A 15,501-nucleotide genomic window follows, 5' to 3' on the forward strand; every position below is an offset into this window, starting at 1 on the left:
CACAAGGTACAGAGGAAGAGTACTACACACTGAAATCAATGTAGACTAGGGCTGATTTGCTGTAATGCCTGTCATTAAATCATGAATGTGCAAATAAAAACATTATAAATTGTAGACACTTGTAAACACTTGTAGTTTAGGCATATGTTGAAGGGTTATTTCACCAAAAAAAAAAAAAAACAATTACTCACCCTCGTGTCGTTCCATACCCATAAGACTTTTGTTCATCTTTAAAACACAAATGAAGATATTTTAAAAGAAATCTGAGAGATTTCTGTCCCTCCATTGACGGTCTACGCAACTACCACTTTGTTCCTCCGAAAAGACCATAAAGAGTTGCAAGCAATTGAATTTATTTTATGAGCATCTATATTTTATGGTGCTGTAAAATCCACATGGATACCAATGACATAGTGTGTGCATGTGCTTGCCTTCCTTTACAAGTATCTGTTCAACCCACTGTCATCTCATACTGTGATTTTATCTCAAGTGTTCATCATCAGCAACTAATGTAGCTTTGAATGCAAAGTAAAAGAAAATAAATCAACATCCAAGCACCCCACCAATGTGATTTAAATTTAAAAAAATAATATTAAAAACAAACAACAAGAAGAAATAAGCTACAATGGAGAGAGATATCTGATTCTCTGAGGTCTTGTATAATTTAGGCCTTTTTGTCCTTGCAGTAAACAGCGGCCGAAGTTTTGCATTAAATTTGCATTTAATTTAGATTCAGATTTGCATTACTTTTTTTTTTTTTTTTGGTGACCTTCCAGAAGACATAATACCACACCATATCAGACAAGTGCATTCATTAACATTTCTTTGTGCCAACACATACGTCTCAAAATATGAATGGCATGAGAATAAGCCACCCAAGGCTCATTGGAAAAACATGCCTTTGACAACGCTTCTGCAAAATGACAATATGTTGCTCCTTGCACTTTTCGTGACACTATATTGTTAGTTGTTGCACATAACATAGCAAGTCAGAAATGAAATGTCTGGCAAGTGGTGTTAAAAGATTAATGCTCTATCAGAATAAACACAAAACACATGTGATCAGATCATTGTCTTCGGTGAATCCGTCTGAGCTCATTTGGGGCAACTGCAGCACCTGACCCTGGTCTCGTCTCGATCTCACGTTACTTTGATGGCAAAGTCAGATGCTCAAAGTCAGACAAACTTTCTAACCAAAATGCATTGCATTTGTTAGGCACCAATCGGTCTGCGCAATGCCGCATTAAGTCAAACTCACCTAATGCTACAACACAGACTAAGCATGCCATCACATGCAAAAACATACACATGTATTTGCCTGGTTCGAAACAAAAGATTTTCAGAATCTTCAAAACTTCACAAAGCAGTGTTTTGAAAGTGCTCACCACTTGGTAGAGACATGTTTTTCCAATGAGCCCAGGTTTCAATAAACTGATGAAGGTCTGGCTTTCACACACAGGGCTTAGATTAAGACAAGATTAGGCCTTAGTTCAATTAGGACATTAAAGTAGATTTTATAAACATACATAAAAAAAAAAATAAAAAAAACAACATTACTGGTGTGCATCTTGAGACAAAACAATGCTGCTTTCAATTAACATCTCAAACATGCATTTTAGTCTGGGACTAGGCTGTTAGTTCACAAAAAAAAAATGAAAATTCTGCCATTAATTACTAACCTTCATGTCGTTCCACACCCATAAGACCTTTGTTCATATTCGGAACACAAATTAAGATATTTTTCATAAAATCCGATGGCTCAGTGAGGCCTGCTTGCCAGCAAGACAATTAACACTTTCAGTGCCAAGAAAGCTACTAAAGACGTATTTAAAACAGTTTATGTGATTACAGTGGTTCAACCTTAATGTTATGAAGCGACAAGAATACTTTTTGTGTGCCAAAAAAATTAAAAAATAAATAATTAAAAAATCTAATGATGCATGATTTCAAAACACTGCTTCATGAAGCTTCAAAGCTTTATGAATCTTTTGTTTCGAATCAGTGGTTCGGAGCGCGTATCAAACTGCCAATGTCACGCCTCCCAGTGGTGAAACATTGGAGAGAAGCCTCATTTACTGAAATCACATGACTTTGGCAGTTTGATACGCGCTCCGACATGAGGGTGAGTAATTAATGACAGAATTTTATTTTTTGGGTGAACTAACCCTTTAAGCCTTTTCTGTGGGAAAATGTCTACCATCTAGTCAAAAAGAATTATTGTTTTTAAATAACGTTTCTAAATATGCTCCCCCAACTACTATTGGTTGGTCAAAATGGATAGCCCTTTCAAACTCACACCATTGGTAGAGTTAAAGGGTTAGTTCACCCAAAAATGAAAATTCTGTAATTTATTACTTACCCTCATGCCGTTCCACACCCGTAAGACCTTCGTTTATCTTCGGAACACAAATTAAGATATTTTAGTAGAAATCCGATGTCTCCGTGAGGCCTCCATTGGGAGCAATGACATTTCTTCTCTCAAGATCCATAAAGGTAGTAAAAACATATTTAAATCGGTTCATGTGAGCACAGTGGTTCAATATTAATATTATAAAGCAACGAGAATATTTTTGGAGCGCCAAAAATAACAAAATAACGACTTATTTAGTGATGGCCGCTTTCAAAACAATGCTGTGTGTCGAATCTTGAGAGAGGAAATGACATTGTTTCCTATGGAGGCCTCACGGAGCCATTGGATTTTAACTAAAACATCTTAATTTGTGTTCCGAAGATTAACGAAGGTCTTACGGATGTGGAACGGCATGAGGGTAATAATAAATGACAGAATTTTCATTTTTGGGTGAACTAACCCTTTAATGTGGAAGGGTCGGGAATCTGAAGCAAATGTTTTGAAGGCGCCACAGTGTTAGGCCTATAATTTTCAAATAAACCTACAGCTATAATTGCATTTTAAAATGGGATGGGATGAAGTACTGTAACATTTGAAGTATTATACATTTCACTTTTACTAAAGGTACCCAAAATGGCTGCTTTTCCCCTCCTATAACCATGTTCTTTTTCTTGTAGGAATGAACCTGGGCTGATATCTGAGCAGGGGCCATAGATGTTAATGTTATGGCAGTTTTATAGCGCCCAATGTAAATGTTTGAGAAAAACAGATGACACGTGGAGTACTGACTAAACTAGTCTGGATATCACTTTGACATAGGAGGACAAAATTCTCCAAGCTTTTCCTGCTTCAGCAGCTAACAATGACATTCACTGCCCTGCGTTGGGTGGTACTGGTGACCTTCATCGCTCTGACCATTTGTGGAAACGTGTTGGTTTGTCTGGCTGTGGCCACCAGTCGGCGTCTTCACCAGATTAGTAGCTGTTTTATACTATCACTGGCTGTGACAGACTTGCTGCTGGGTTTGCTGGTACTGCCACTCTCTGCCATGCTGGAATTACGCAATGGGAGATGGCCTCTCGGAGGTGTTTTTTGCAACATCTACATCTCTCTGGATGTAATGCTCTGCAGTGCTTCAATCCTCACTCTACTAGCCATTAGTGTTGATCGTTATCTTGCAATTTCCAACCCACTCAGCTATCCCAGAAGGGTCACACCTAGGAGGGTGGCGATCACTCTAACCGCAATCTGGACATGCTCTCTGGCAGTGTCCTTTGTGTCTATTAACCTAGGCTGGAACACACCTGATTTCAGAGTGCAAAACCTGGACTGGAACATGTGGGATGAAGGAGAGGAAGGCAGGACCTGCCGCTATGAATGGAATAATAACTATGTGCTGCTGAAAGCATTTGGAATCTTCTACCTCCCTCTGCTGGTCATGTGTGGAATGTACCATCGAATATTCTGTGTTGCACGTGAGCAGGTACGTTTCTCTACTTGGGTCAATGACATGACAATTATGTCCCTAATATATTTATTCAATTCAAGCATGCAATGACTTAAATACACCTCTTCTATGATGGACATGTTTTTAATTTCTGAATTAAAATTAATTTTGTATTTGTGGGGGGTATCAGAAAAATGTATGGGTGATACAACTTGCCCTGACATCAAAATAAATAGGAAAAAATGATTAAAATAGTTAAATTATTGAAAAGAAAACCTTATTAAGCATAATAAGACACATTTGCATTCAGCATAATCTTATTAAGTTTGACATAATCTTCTTAGAAGTAAAAAATGTCAATAAAAAAGTTGCACTGCTTTACATTTAGAATAGGGTCATGTGATGCAGACCAGCATGTAGAAGCATGCATAAAAACAGGAAATGACATCACAGAGAGACTCATGACTGTCAAGATCAAAATTTTTTTTAGGTTGTAAAACAAAATAAGTATTTAATTAATTTGTAAATCGTGAAATTTGTAAAATGTTTTTAGCTTTATTTTTATTTTATTTTATGGTTACACTGTGACAGTCACTAATTTTAAAATTTGATAAAAATTGAAAAAAATGTTTTTAAAACAACATGACACAATTTGACCCCCAACCACCAGCGTGGACACTCTCATTTGTCCTCGTCTCGTCTCATAAATATTATATCAAATATTTCATTGCATCCCCCCAGAAAAAGAAAACTGCAATTTCTCTGTTCACTTTCTCACTCTCTTCATGTCTCACTTTTAGGTGCGTCGTATACGGGCAACTACTCCTTCGTCTGCTCAGGCTGCAAATGCAGTTGCCACTGCACGGGAACACAAAGCCACAGTGACCCTGGCTGCAGTGCTTGGTGCTTTTGTCATTTGCTGGTTTCCCTATTTCACCTACTTCACATACATGGGAATGTGGGCAGAGACCCATCCGAACAAACTGACTCACTCTATTGTTCTTTGGTTGGGATACCTCAACTCTGCACTGAACCCCATTCTCTACCCAGCCTTAAACCGGGATTTCCGTCGGGCATGCGCACAGCTTCTCTGCTGTAGACGCAGCAATCAGGGGGAAATGCCTTTTGTTCACCCCTTCTAAAGGAAACAGACTATAGCTATACAACGAAAAACGCAGTGGTCTATACCAGGACTCATCTCACACTTTGAGAGATTAACTGCAGTGAATGCATAGCCTACTTGAAGGGCTTTTCACACTTGAAATAGTTAACCCTGGGTAACCCTGGGGTAAATGGAATCCTGGGTTTTCTTGATTCACGTTTCATACTGATTGTAATTAACCCGGGATTAACAACTAATCCTGGGTATTCATAAACTGACTTTTCACATTGTACTTTCCTAAACCCTGGGTTAATGTTCTTATTTGCATATTTGTGGTGTCAGTGTCATTGATTCATACGCGATCATCGCATAAACGATTGGCCCTCTGGCTTGTCAATCACTGCCGTGACGTTCCTTGTGAGAGACGAGCGCGGTTGCGCACTCCAGTAACTTTCCACAATCCACAGGCGCTGCATGCAATGTTTTTGTCAGGAGACAGGAATAACAACTGCAGATTATGAGTTGCCTGTGGTGAGTCCGACATAATGAATCCAAAAAACACGACACAGCGAATGCCGGTGGTAACCAATACTCGTGCACAAGTTTTAGGAGGCGTTTCTTTGAAATGAGCTGTGAAGGAGGGGGGTTGTTCTTACGCATGCGCTCATTTCAAAAACTCACTAATAGTCTTTGGTTTCTCAGTTGACGAAAAGATCCTCTCTATCACCTTTAAGAAGTTACAAACATGATCAGCAGGACATTGATGTTTTAGACATAAGGGTCACACTGTATCAAAGGGGCTAACAGCACTCCAGGGTTGCCAGGTTTTCATATCAAAACCCGTCCAATTGCTACTCAAAACTAGCCCAATTGCGTTTCAGGGGGGCAGCCTCAGATTACGTCCAGGACCAATCAGCAACAACAACAGAACCGATATATATTGTATTAGGTCATGGACGTAACAAGGGTTTCATAACCCCAGGTAAAAAGCGGTGCTAACCCCGTTTCAAAATTGCAAGTGTGAAACGTTCCTTTACCTGGGGTTAAAAGCAGTGTTTAGGACGATGATAACCCAGGGTTAAGCGTAGTGTGAAAAGCCTTTTAAGTATGCTAGCATCCCAAAATGAAGATAAGAATGGCCTGCAATGACTCTTGAATAATAATACAGAGATTCAACAATATACAAATGCAGACTTAAACATTCCAAATGCACTAATATTTCATTTTTAAATTGACATATTTAGCCATAATATACTTTTGATAATGTTTAGGGTGTATAGCAACTAAGGAATTGGACATATTGCACATCAACAGAAAATAGACACCTCCACATTGAAAAATAAGGACAGGCACCAAAAATGTCTGCATTGCACACAAATATACTTCTCAACATACAGCCTGCTTCAGATTGCTTTTAAATGTGAGAGTGGATGGCTGTGTATCGCAGCTGATGCACAACAAAATAATGCTTTATGAAAAATAAAGAGCAAGACGATGAATGAAATGTTGTTGGTCTGACTAAGTTCCAAACAGCGTTTTTTGAAATGCCACTTACCTAACATTTAACAATGCACAAATCATAAAAAAATAAAAGATTAATCCTTTCGTTGCCTAAGTTGTGACAGAGTGGCCAATACCACTAAGTTCAACCTAATGAAAACAGCAACAAAAACAACAAATCACTACTGGAAGGTGATTAGGTATTCTGGGTAAGCCTGTACATCATTGAAAATCACAAACATGGTTGGGTTGTTGATGTTGTCAGTCACACTGTTATAGAGATCAGCACTATTGGAGCTCTTTGCAGGGGGAACAGGAAGGCCTGGTTTTCCTTGAGTGAAATCACCGACAAGCACCCTGGCGAGATACATGCGTTTATGTCCATTGACATCAGGTTTAGAGTAGCCTTGAGCTGAGTATCTCGGGTCCACAGCAAAATATGTCCCATTTCCATACATGGCTCCTAAAAACAGATCAAGAGTAATAGAATGTTGATTTAAAAGAAATGGATGCAAGTGCAAAAAATAAAGATTATACTGAATTTGACTGATACCATGCGTCCCAGCATAGCTGCGATTGAAGCCGTGATGGTTGATCTGATCTGTCTTATTAGGGCCAGTGCCGTGGAAGAGACGCTTTTCAATGTTTTTGTGCTGGTTTTTGTCTTCCAGTTCCTCCTTTTTGATCATATAGTTTCTCCAAAGTGTGCTGTTCTGAACTCTTTCAATCTAAAGACAAGAATAAACATTCAACTTTTTGAAAACATTACTATTACACATTAGTGCTAAATTACAAGACCTAAAGCTTTCAAAACTAATACTCCTCAGTCTAGTCTTACTTCAATGATGTTAGAGGACAGTCCAGTTCTTTTGAATTCTTTCTCCACTTCTGCATATTCATTCAAGCCTGCTGTGAGTTTTACAAGAACAACTGGCTTTCCTTTCATGTCCTCCCAGTGTGAAGGCAAAGAACTCTGAGCTGCATCTATGGACAAGAACAAAAACATGAATAACTATTCTTTGTACATTATGGCCTTTTAATCAATGTCTAAATTATAAAATATTCTCACCTTGCAGATCTACTCTATTCAGTTCAATCCTCATTCTCCCTCTTGTGGCCTCTTTGCGAACTAAATCAGCATCATAATCATCATTATTAATCTTGATTCTCACTGAAGGCTGTCTCTTCTGAAAGGCCTGTTCCAGCTCATAATTAGTCAACATATCAAAGTTTTTGAGGTTGCGTCCATTCTCCTGATACTGCCAATTAACCATACTGCTGATTATAAATGCCTCACGTCTTCGGTATTCGTTTCTTTCCACCTTGCGGATCATGTCCCGAATACGACTCTCTGCAGTGTGAACGTCTCTTGTCAGGCCCTCCAATGTGATGACAGAGTCTTGGCCTTTCTTCTCAAGTCGGACACTGACTGTGAACTCCCTCTGCATGCCATTCAGCATTTCTACATCCTCCTTGGTGAAATGAGCAATGGCTGGGTCACTGATTGGGATGGTCAAATGCTCCCGTACTATCAAGCTGTTGATCGTGTCTATGGCTTCCCTCAGGTCCTCTGATGTCTCTCCACAGAGCTGGAACACAGCTGGCTCAATTTTCTCAACCACCACCACAAACTCTTCATTTGTGGGTGATTCTGAATTTCCCCCCCAAAAAAAGTCTGCAGGTTTGATAGAAAGAAAATGGGAATAAATTATTTTTTTATTAAACTTTTCCACATAAATAGATGGAAAAAGCATTGGTTTTATTTTTACTGACCTTTAAATTTGGTAAGCAGACTTTTATCCTCTTCTACTTTCTCACCAGATCTTCTGACCATGCTTTGGTGGAAGTCTGACAACATGTTTGTCTGGAATATAAGGAACTTTACAAGCTTTACATGCACAGGTTTCTTTCTTTTCACAAAGTCAACAACAGCATCAACCATTGCATCTGCAACATCAGCTGGATTAACACCACCTTGACCTAAAAGGTTAAAGACAAATTTACCAAAAAAAAAAAAAAAAGTAAATAATCAACAATGTACTGCAACTACTATATGTAGAAACATAAGACCACACAAAGCATCTTACCAGTGCCAAGAGCTGGAAAGGCAATGGAGGTAAACTGGTTTTTCTCACATAACTTCAGAACAGACAAAACTACATCCTTAATTTCAGATGGCTTATTGCGTCCAATAATATGGATGATCTTTCCACATGGCAGGTGCCCAGATGAGGTCACAATCTCTGTTTGCTGAATGTTTGATGATCCCACTATTGGAAAAAGATGTTTTACAATAGCTCCTAAAGTTCATTAAATCACTCTTGAAGTATAAATTAGAAGATAAAATATTTTAAATTTGAAAGAATACAAACCAATCTGTGAACATTCATATTCCACTTGTAATCCAGCAGCATCTAAAATGGCCTTGGATACACCTGGATTAACAAAGAGAAATTGGCAATTACTTTGTAATTCACTTTGAATCTGAAATAAGTAACAGTGTGTGTGATGTTGGATTAACCTGCTTTCAGAGAAAATGTGTTATCTGAGGAGTTGACAATTGCATCAGTTTTTTCTTTAGTTATGTCTCCAGATGAAACCTCCAGAGTCACTTGACCCAGATGCATAGCGTGCACCCCAAGAGAGGTGGAGGAGACTTTGCCAACAAGTCCTAATTATAAGAAAATAATAAAACACAGAAAAAAACTCAACGCTAACCCGATTACACAATTTAACTATCCTGCATTTGTTGATTAATTTATTGGTTAGAAATTTTTTGGTTAATAATATTCTTAGTTCATACTGTATCATACAAATATCAAAACTCAATCATACTTTATGTATGTTAGAACTTTTACTATTGACCACTAGAGGCCACATTTGGTTTTATAATCTGGATAATAAATTAGCTATAATTTCATCAGAATAAATCTTTTAACAAAATGTGTCCAGTAACAAATGAAAAAAAATGGTGACTTGCCAGAAATCTTTATTTTAGGCATGAAATGATGAGATGCTCCTTTTGTGGTGGGACGCTGAATCCCGTGTCTAAAGATACTGGTAAAGCACTAATAGATAAAACACAGAAATATACAAAACAACATTACCATGAGCAACTATGGAAGATTACCTAATATTAAAGAAAAAAGTAGTTTAAATAACAGAATATAAAAATGTTGGTATAAAAACTTTTTTTATGGTTTTTATTAAAAGACTATGTTGTTTTATGGTTCTTAAATCTATTTTTCTCTCACTCACCTGAATGCTCTCCTGGTCAGATGGGTGCACAATCACAGTTACCTCTTGAAGATTTGTAGAGTTAAATTCCTGGAATTCTGACAGCATGATTCTGGCCACGAGATCTTTAGGAAAGCCAAGATTCCCAGTGCCGATAGCTGGGAAGACGACTGAAGCCATTCCACGGGTTTCTGCTTTTCTCAGGCAATCTCTAATGATCTGAATGAGTACCTTATAAATTAAAGAAAAACATCTGTTATGATCTTTAAAAAAGGTATCATTTAAGTAAATAAGCACAGCCTACATAAGAGGCACATTTACATTTTTTATTTAACTATTTACAATTAGCCAGCAATTACTGTACAGTACATTGCAAAGCATGTCAATAATGTTCATTTGAATTCAACATAAACATTTTTATTAACTGAAATACAAGGATAAATTTGACAGAGTTAAATTATGTCTCACCCTATCTGCTGAGTTTTGTCCACCATTCCAAAATGGAGAAATTACATGAAAGACTTTGGAACATTTTAGTTTATAACCATCTGTGATGATCATTTCACCATAATTCAGATTGTTTGAGCGAGCATTTCTGGTGATTTCTGACTGGAGCTGATGACCAGAAGCCTGAAGGAGTGCTTCGGAGACGGCACCTTTACTGAGGTCCAAGTTCTTCGATATAGTGTTTACAATGACATCAGCCTGCAGGAGAAACTAATGAGTAATTTCTGAAGGGGTAGAAACTTACTTAAAAATAATATGTTATGCAGTGTAATATCTTCTTGGATCATTCTTTTCTTGTTTTAAGGATTTTTAGATATTTTGACTGGATGCCAAATTAAATAGGGCCCAAGCACCCTCTTGGAATTGCAGTGTTTATTAAAAACTATTTTTATGTTTTTATTAGTAACAAATAGTATATGATTCACTTACACATGCATCCTGGATGTTCCCTTTGCTCAGATTGATTTTTAGTCCATCTTTTGTAGTTTTGGTCTCAAGAACACTCAATCCTTGAGAGCTTGAGTGTGCTTGTCCTTCAGATTCTCTATTACCATGGTCTTCTGGACCTTCAAACACTTGGTTTCTTTGGCCATAGTTTCTGTTACCACTTCCACGATAGCCTTGTCTTTCGTTACTATATCCATAAGGTTTAGTTTGATGAGGGAAAGTCATTTTGGGGTTATAAGCAGCAAACTCCTTTCGGACAGCTTGAGCCATGGCTTTTACAGTGCTGCCATTATTGTCCACCAACTGTATCTCAGTTAATGTGCTACTGGAACCTCTGCGGTTTTGATCTTCGATGTACTCACACACTTCCTTGGCAATTGATTCAGTGCAAAGTTCAAGAGGACAACCAAATATCCCAGAACTAATAACTGGAATTGCAATGGAGGAGCAGTTTTTGCTCGATGCCTGGTTCAAGCTTTCCCTCACAGCACGTCTCAGGAGTTGTTCGGTGGTGCGTCGGTCTGAATCGCCGAAGCGAGGTCCAACAGCGTGTACCACATGTTTACAGGGAAGACGACCAGCGTCAGTGATGATGGCATCTCCAGGCTTCAGAGGCCCATTTTGTTTTATGTAATGTTCACAATATTGCTGTAGACGTGGTCCAGCAGCTTGGAGAAGTGCAAAAGCTACACCACCACTGTGCATCAGATCTTTATTAGCAGCATTGACCACAGCATCAACACTCAGCTTGCAAATGTCCGCCATCCTGACAGTAACAGTTACTCCACCTGGCATTAGAACTTCACAAGAGACCTGGCCAAAATCTTCAAAACCGCGTTCAGTAAATTCATCCTCTTCCTGTTCCAGCATGTCATCTTCCTGGAGCACCACCACAAATCTTTTTTCCTTCAACAGCATTGAGAGCATCATTTTACCCTGTTCCTTGAAGTACTTCTTTGCTCCTGCCTTTTTAATGATATGTGTGTCTGTGTGGAGAGAATCTGCCAACCCTTTAAAGAAAGTCAAAGCTGGCTGGACAAATCCACGCTCTCCAGATAGTTTGATCCAGGGTCTCTTTGAATCAAAACTCACTTTTACCTCATCAGACTTCATTAAATGCTGCCAGTCTTGTGATTTTTTGTCTTTTATGAATTCAACTGTTGCATGTGATTTTACACGAACGGTTTCTTCAATTCTTGTGTGTTTCTCAATGAAACATCCTAAGTTCTCACTGACCTCCATCACTGGTTCTTTGAATCCAGTCACTATTACTTTGTCTCTCTGTTTAGATAAGTTTATAAATACAGATATTTTTTTGGAAGTATTGAACAATTCCTGCAATTGTTTTTTGAGATTCTGCCACTCTGTCATATGAAGGACACCCTGATCTTCTATAATGAGGTCTTTGGATTTAAGAACCATATTCACCCTCTTCTCTGCCTCAACAAGTGCTTTTTCTGTGCTCCCAGTCAAAACAACATCTTCATTTTCGATTGTGTAGACAGCAGTTATTCCATGAGATATAAAGAGATCTGTGGACATTTCATCACAATTCACTGATCTCAGGTACTCCAAAACTGAACAGTCAATCTTTAAGGGCTTCTGTTTCATACTTATTTTCTTCTCAAGGACCCAGTTCTTGAACATGAGGACTTCTGTATTAAGACCTGATAAAACCAAGCTGTTTATTTTTTTGTTGTAGTCAATGTGTAGGTTTGGAGAAACAGCACTTTTCAGGCCATCTTGTAAAAGCAGAGAGTACAAGGCAGGAGACATCTCCATTTGCTCTGTCACACTGTTCTTCTCTATCTCTATTTGATTTGTTGCTCTCTCTAAAATTTTCTCCATGATGAGTTTCAGTCCAGTTATCTCATGGGTCATTCCCGCCAGTGTCAGGACACCTTTAGAGGCATTCATATCTGTGAAAACCTTATCCTTTACCAATTCCTTAACATCACTCTCCACTTTAGACCACAAGGGGTGTGACACCGGCCACTCAGACGTTGTGTAGTTTGACATTATTTTCACGAAGGCATCGCAGGCATTCTTACTCCAGCCATCAACGTGTCTTCTGGTAACTCCTTTCTGTTTTAGTAATGCTGAATCAGGACTGAGCAAAGCTTCAGGTTTGTCCATGTTTATTTGGCAGAAGTGTGAGCTCATCTGGTCTTTAATAGAGGAAATCTCCCCTTTCTTGAGAAGGAACTCCCTGATGGCAGGATGTACACTGACTGTAATGGGATCGGGCAGCTTCAAATGTGGTCTGTTTCCACCATACAAGACTGTATCCAGTGATTTAAAGTAGGGATATATCTTGACTGGAACATCACAGATGTTATTCTCTTGTTTCAAAACTCTCTCTTTAGCTGTAAAGAATGAAAGTTGCAGGTACAATGAATAAATGCATCGATATTGTCAAAAAGAGATAAATAAATGTTACCAAATCTAGAACTGTAACAGTGAAGATTACCAGCAATTGCACATAAATTTATACCTTCTTCCTCCATAAATGTAATAATGGCTGCTTGTTCTGATGGAATTGTGATAACTTCCTCTACTGGACCACCCCATTTCTCAAAATACAGTTCCAGCAGCATCTTGTTGTTGTTGGCCTCAGCTGGAAGATTCTCCACCCGCACACACGTGCTTCTCTCCAATGTACGGGCCCTCAAATTATTCTTCTTGAACTTTGTATTCGTCCTGCTGTCCACAAGGAACTTTTCTGCATCTGTTAGAAATGATATTTTACAGAATGTTCTAGACAAATTTGATCAAGTCATAATAACATAAAACTATATATACCATCAAAATATTACAGGTGTTAACTTATTAAAATTCTAATTTTCAGATATCAAATTTTCTTCAGTTTTCTAATTTTCTCCAAGCCAAAAAGACCATCATGTAAAGCTTAAGCACTGTGCAATCAAGATTACATTTAATTCATGTTTTGGTGCAAAAAAAATCTTGAATAATGAAATATGCTTACATTATGATAAAAAAGTACATGTATTTGTATATATTTATAGGAGAACATACCGTTAGGATTTTTAAAGGTCACAACTGCTTTTCTTAATTCCAGTATTAATTCAATGGTGAAGTCATTTTCAGAAAGACTTGTGATGTTCTCCACCAAAAGAGTCAAAACATCTTGTTTAACATCATCTGGAAGGTTCTCCAGGACCACAGCACTTGACTCTTGATGTGTCTTCACATCCAACTCAGTCTGAGGGGCACTTTCATCTTCAGGCAAAATAAAAGTGACACATATTTATTAAATGTCATTGCAGGTTGTTTGTTATGAAGTCAGCTAGTAGTGTCAGCTACAATTAGAAAAAGTAAAATAATGGTTTGTATTATTTAGTAACCTAACTGATATCATTACCATTGAAAACGTATGTGTTAATAATACATCCACAATAACAGTAAGATAACCTAACCAATAAAATCTTGCACGTAAGCAGTCAGTGACCAAAGTCCATATGATTACATACTTGGTTCCTGGTATCCACATGCCTGGTTCGCCTACAAAAACATAAAGCATTTACAATTATGTAAGTGGAGAACGTTACTAAACAAGTTATTGTTCTCTCTATTCCAGCCAACAATATAGAGAAATGACAAACATCTTCCTAGAGAAAATACATCTACATCTCAACCATAAAACTGAATTAATATTTTAGACCATTATGTTCATAGGCTATATAGTGCTGCAGTCTAATGTATTTGATTTACAAAGCCACTCATCCAACGTTTGATTGTAAAAGCATTGTGGTCCTATCTGCATTTTGTACTCACGCTTTGTCCAGTGCTGTCTGCCTGTTCCTCTACATCGCTGGGTTTGTACACTTTCAACTTGATTCGGTGACTGCCAAAAGTAATAATGTGTTCTGCCTGGGAGAGTACGGCATCTCGGACTTAAACACAAACAATAAGACTTAGACAGCTACATCACAACACTTTAAAACAAAGAACATAACACAAAATAACACATAACGTTATATATCATTACGGGATTTTAGTTAAAGTTAACATTAGATTATTAACGCTAATGTTACATTTAGGCCTATAAGCTCAAAATTCTTCCACTAGCTCCCAAATACATGATCCAAAATGCTTGGAAATGAGTGACAGCAGGGATTTTATTTAATCATTAATTACTTGCAAAGTATGCATATGCCAGGTTTATTTAGTCTGCTATGTTATTAAGTATTCACTTCTTTACTTTTCTTTAATGGATGACAACGGTGGCTAGAGAAAGAGTAGTAACTATCTGAACGGAAGATTCACAGCAACTTCGTTAGTTTGTCGCACTTTGTATTTCAAACTGAAATTACTCTAAGTGTCTCGACAGGTTGATTACATTACCAAATAAAATAAAATAAAAAACATGTTATTTTGTAAACATATTACGCTTAGTACTTACTGTCAGATGATTTGAACAGAATCGTAGCAGAGTCGCTCTTGTCATTATATTGCACGACGCAGTCTCCTCCCTGAGATTTCTTCTTACTCTGAAAGTGAATATGAAGTTTATTTTTAACACTTTTAGCGTGTTCAGGTCCCCAGTCTCCTTCGACAACGATGGGATAATTTTCGTCCATCGTGATCCTTCTTGTCAACGAGGAAATGACTTGCGAGTCAGTGTATATAGTTGATCACGCCCGTCTGCTTACTTTCACTTTCGTTTCTGCGTCAATTTACTGTGAAACCGAGAGTGTGGTCTGTTTACAACACAGACCCGACAGTAAGGCGACCCGACGACAGCTAATAAACAGTGGTTTAACTATTAAAGACGAGTTATATTCAGGGCTGGAAATGGAGGGTAACGCGGGGGGATTGAGTCCGGTTAGAGAATTTCATTACGGTCAAGCCAGCCGCGAAAAAAAAAAAAAAAAAAAAAAAAAAAAAAGA

At 37.9% G+C, this 15,501-nt stretch overlaps 2 protein-coding genes across 2 annotated transcripts; one reads left to right on the top strand and one right to left on the bottom strand.

Moving 5' to 3' along the window:
* Positions 1-2,931: 2,931 nt before the first annotated feature.
* hrh2b (histamine receptor H2b) lies at positions 2,932-4,983 on the top strand. Its single transcript, XM_048177810.1, has 2 exons — positions 2,932-3,833; positions 4,598-4,983. Exons 1-2 carry the CDS (start codon positions 3,213-3,215, stop codon positions 4,937-4,939), a joined length of 963 nt encoding a protein of 320 aa, XP_048033767.1. The 5' UTR covers positions 2,932-3,212; the 3' UTR covers positions 4,940-4,983.
* A 1,117-nt stretch (positions 4,984-6,100) lies between these two features.
* On the bottom strand, positions 6,101-15,465 carry LOC125259861 (protein mono-ADP-ribosyltransferase PARP14-like). Its single transcript, XM_048177824.1, has 17 exons — positions 15,014-15,465; positions 14,386-14,504; positions 14,082-14,112; positions 13,627-13,830; positions 13,085-13,318; positions 10,573-12,956; positions 10,105-10,341; positions 9,658-9,867; positions 9,380-9,467; positions 8,921-9,070; positions 8,772-8,834; positions 8,487-8,669; positions 8,173-8,379; positions 7,469-8,074; positions 7,238-7,383; positions 6,953-7,127; positions 6,101-6,862 (listed from the first exon to the last, which is right to left on the bottom strand). Exons 1-17 carry the CDS (start codon positions 15,189-15,191, stop codon positions 6,582-6,584), a joined length of 5,496 nt encoding a protein of 1,831 aa, XP_048033781.1. The 5' UTR covers positions 15,192-15,465; the 3' UTR covers positions 6,101-6,581.
* Between the last annotated feature and the right edge of the window lie 36 nt (positions 15,466-15,501).

This window comes from Megalobrama amblycephala, linkage group LG2 (genome assembly GCF_018812025.1).
Source record: "Megalobrama amblycephala isolate DHTTF-2021 linkage group LG2, ASM1881202v1, whole genome shotgun sequence".
NCBI lineage: Eukaryota > Metazoa > Chordata > Actinopteri > Cypriniformes > Xenocyprididae > Megalobrama > Megalobrama amblycephala.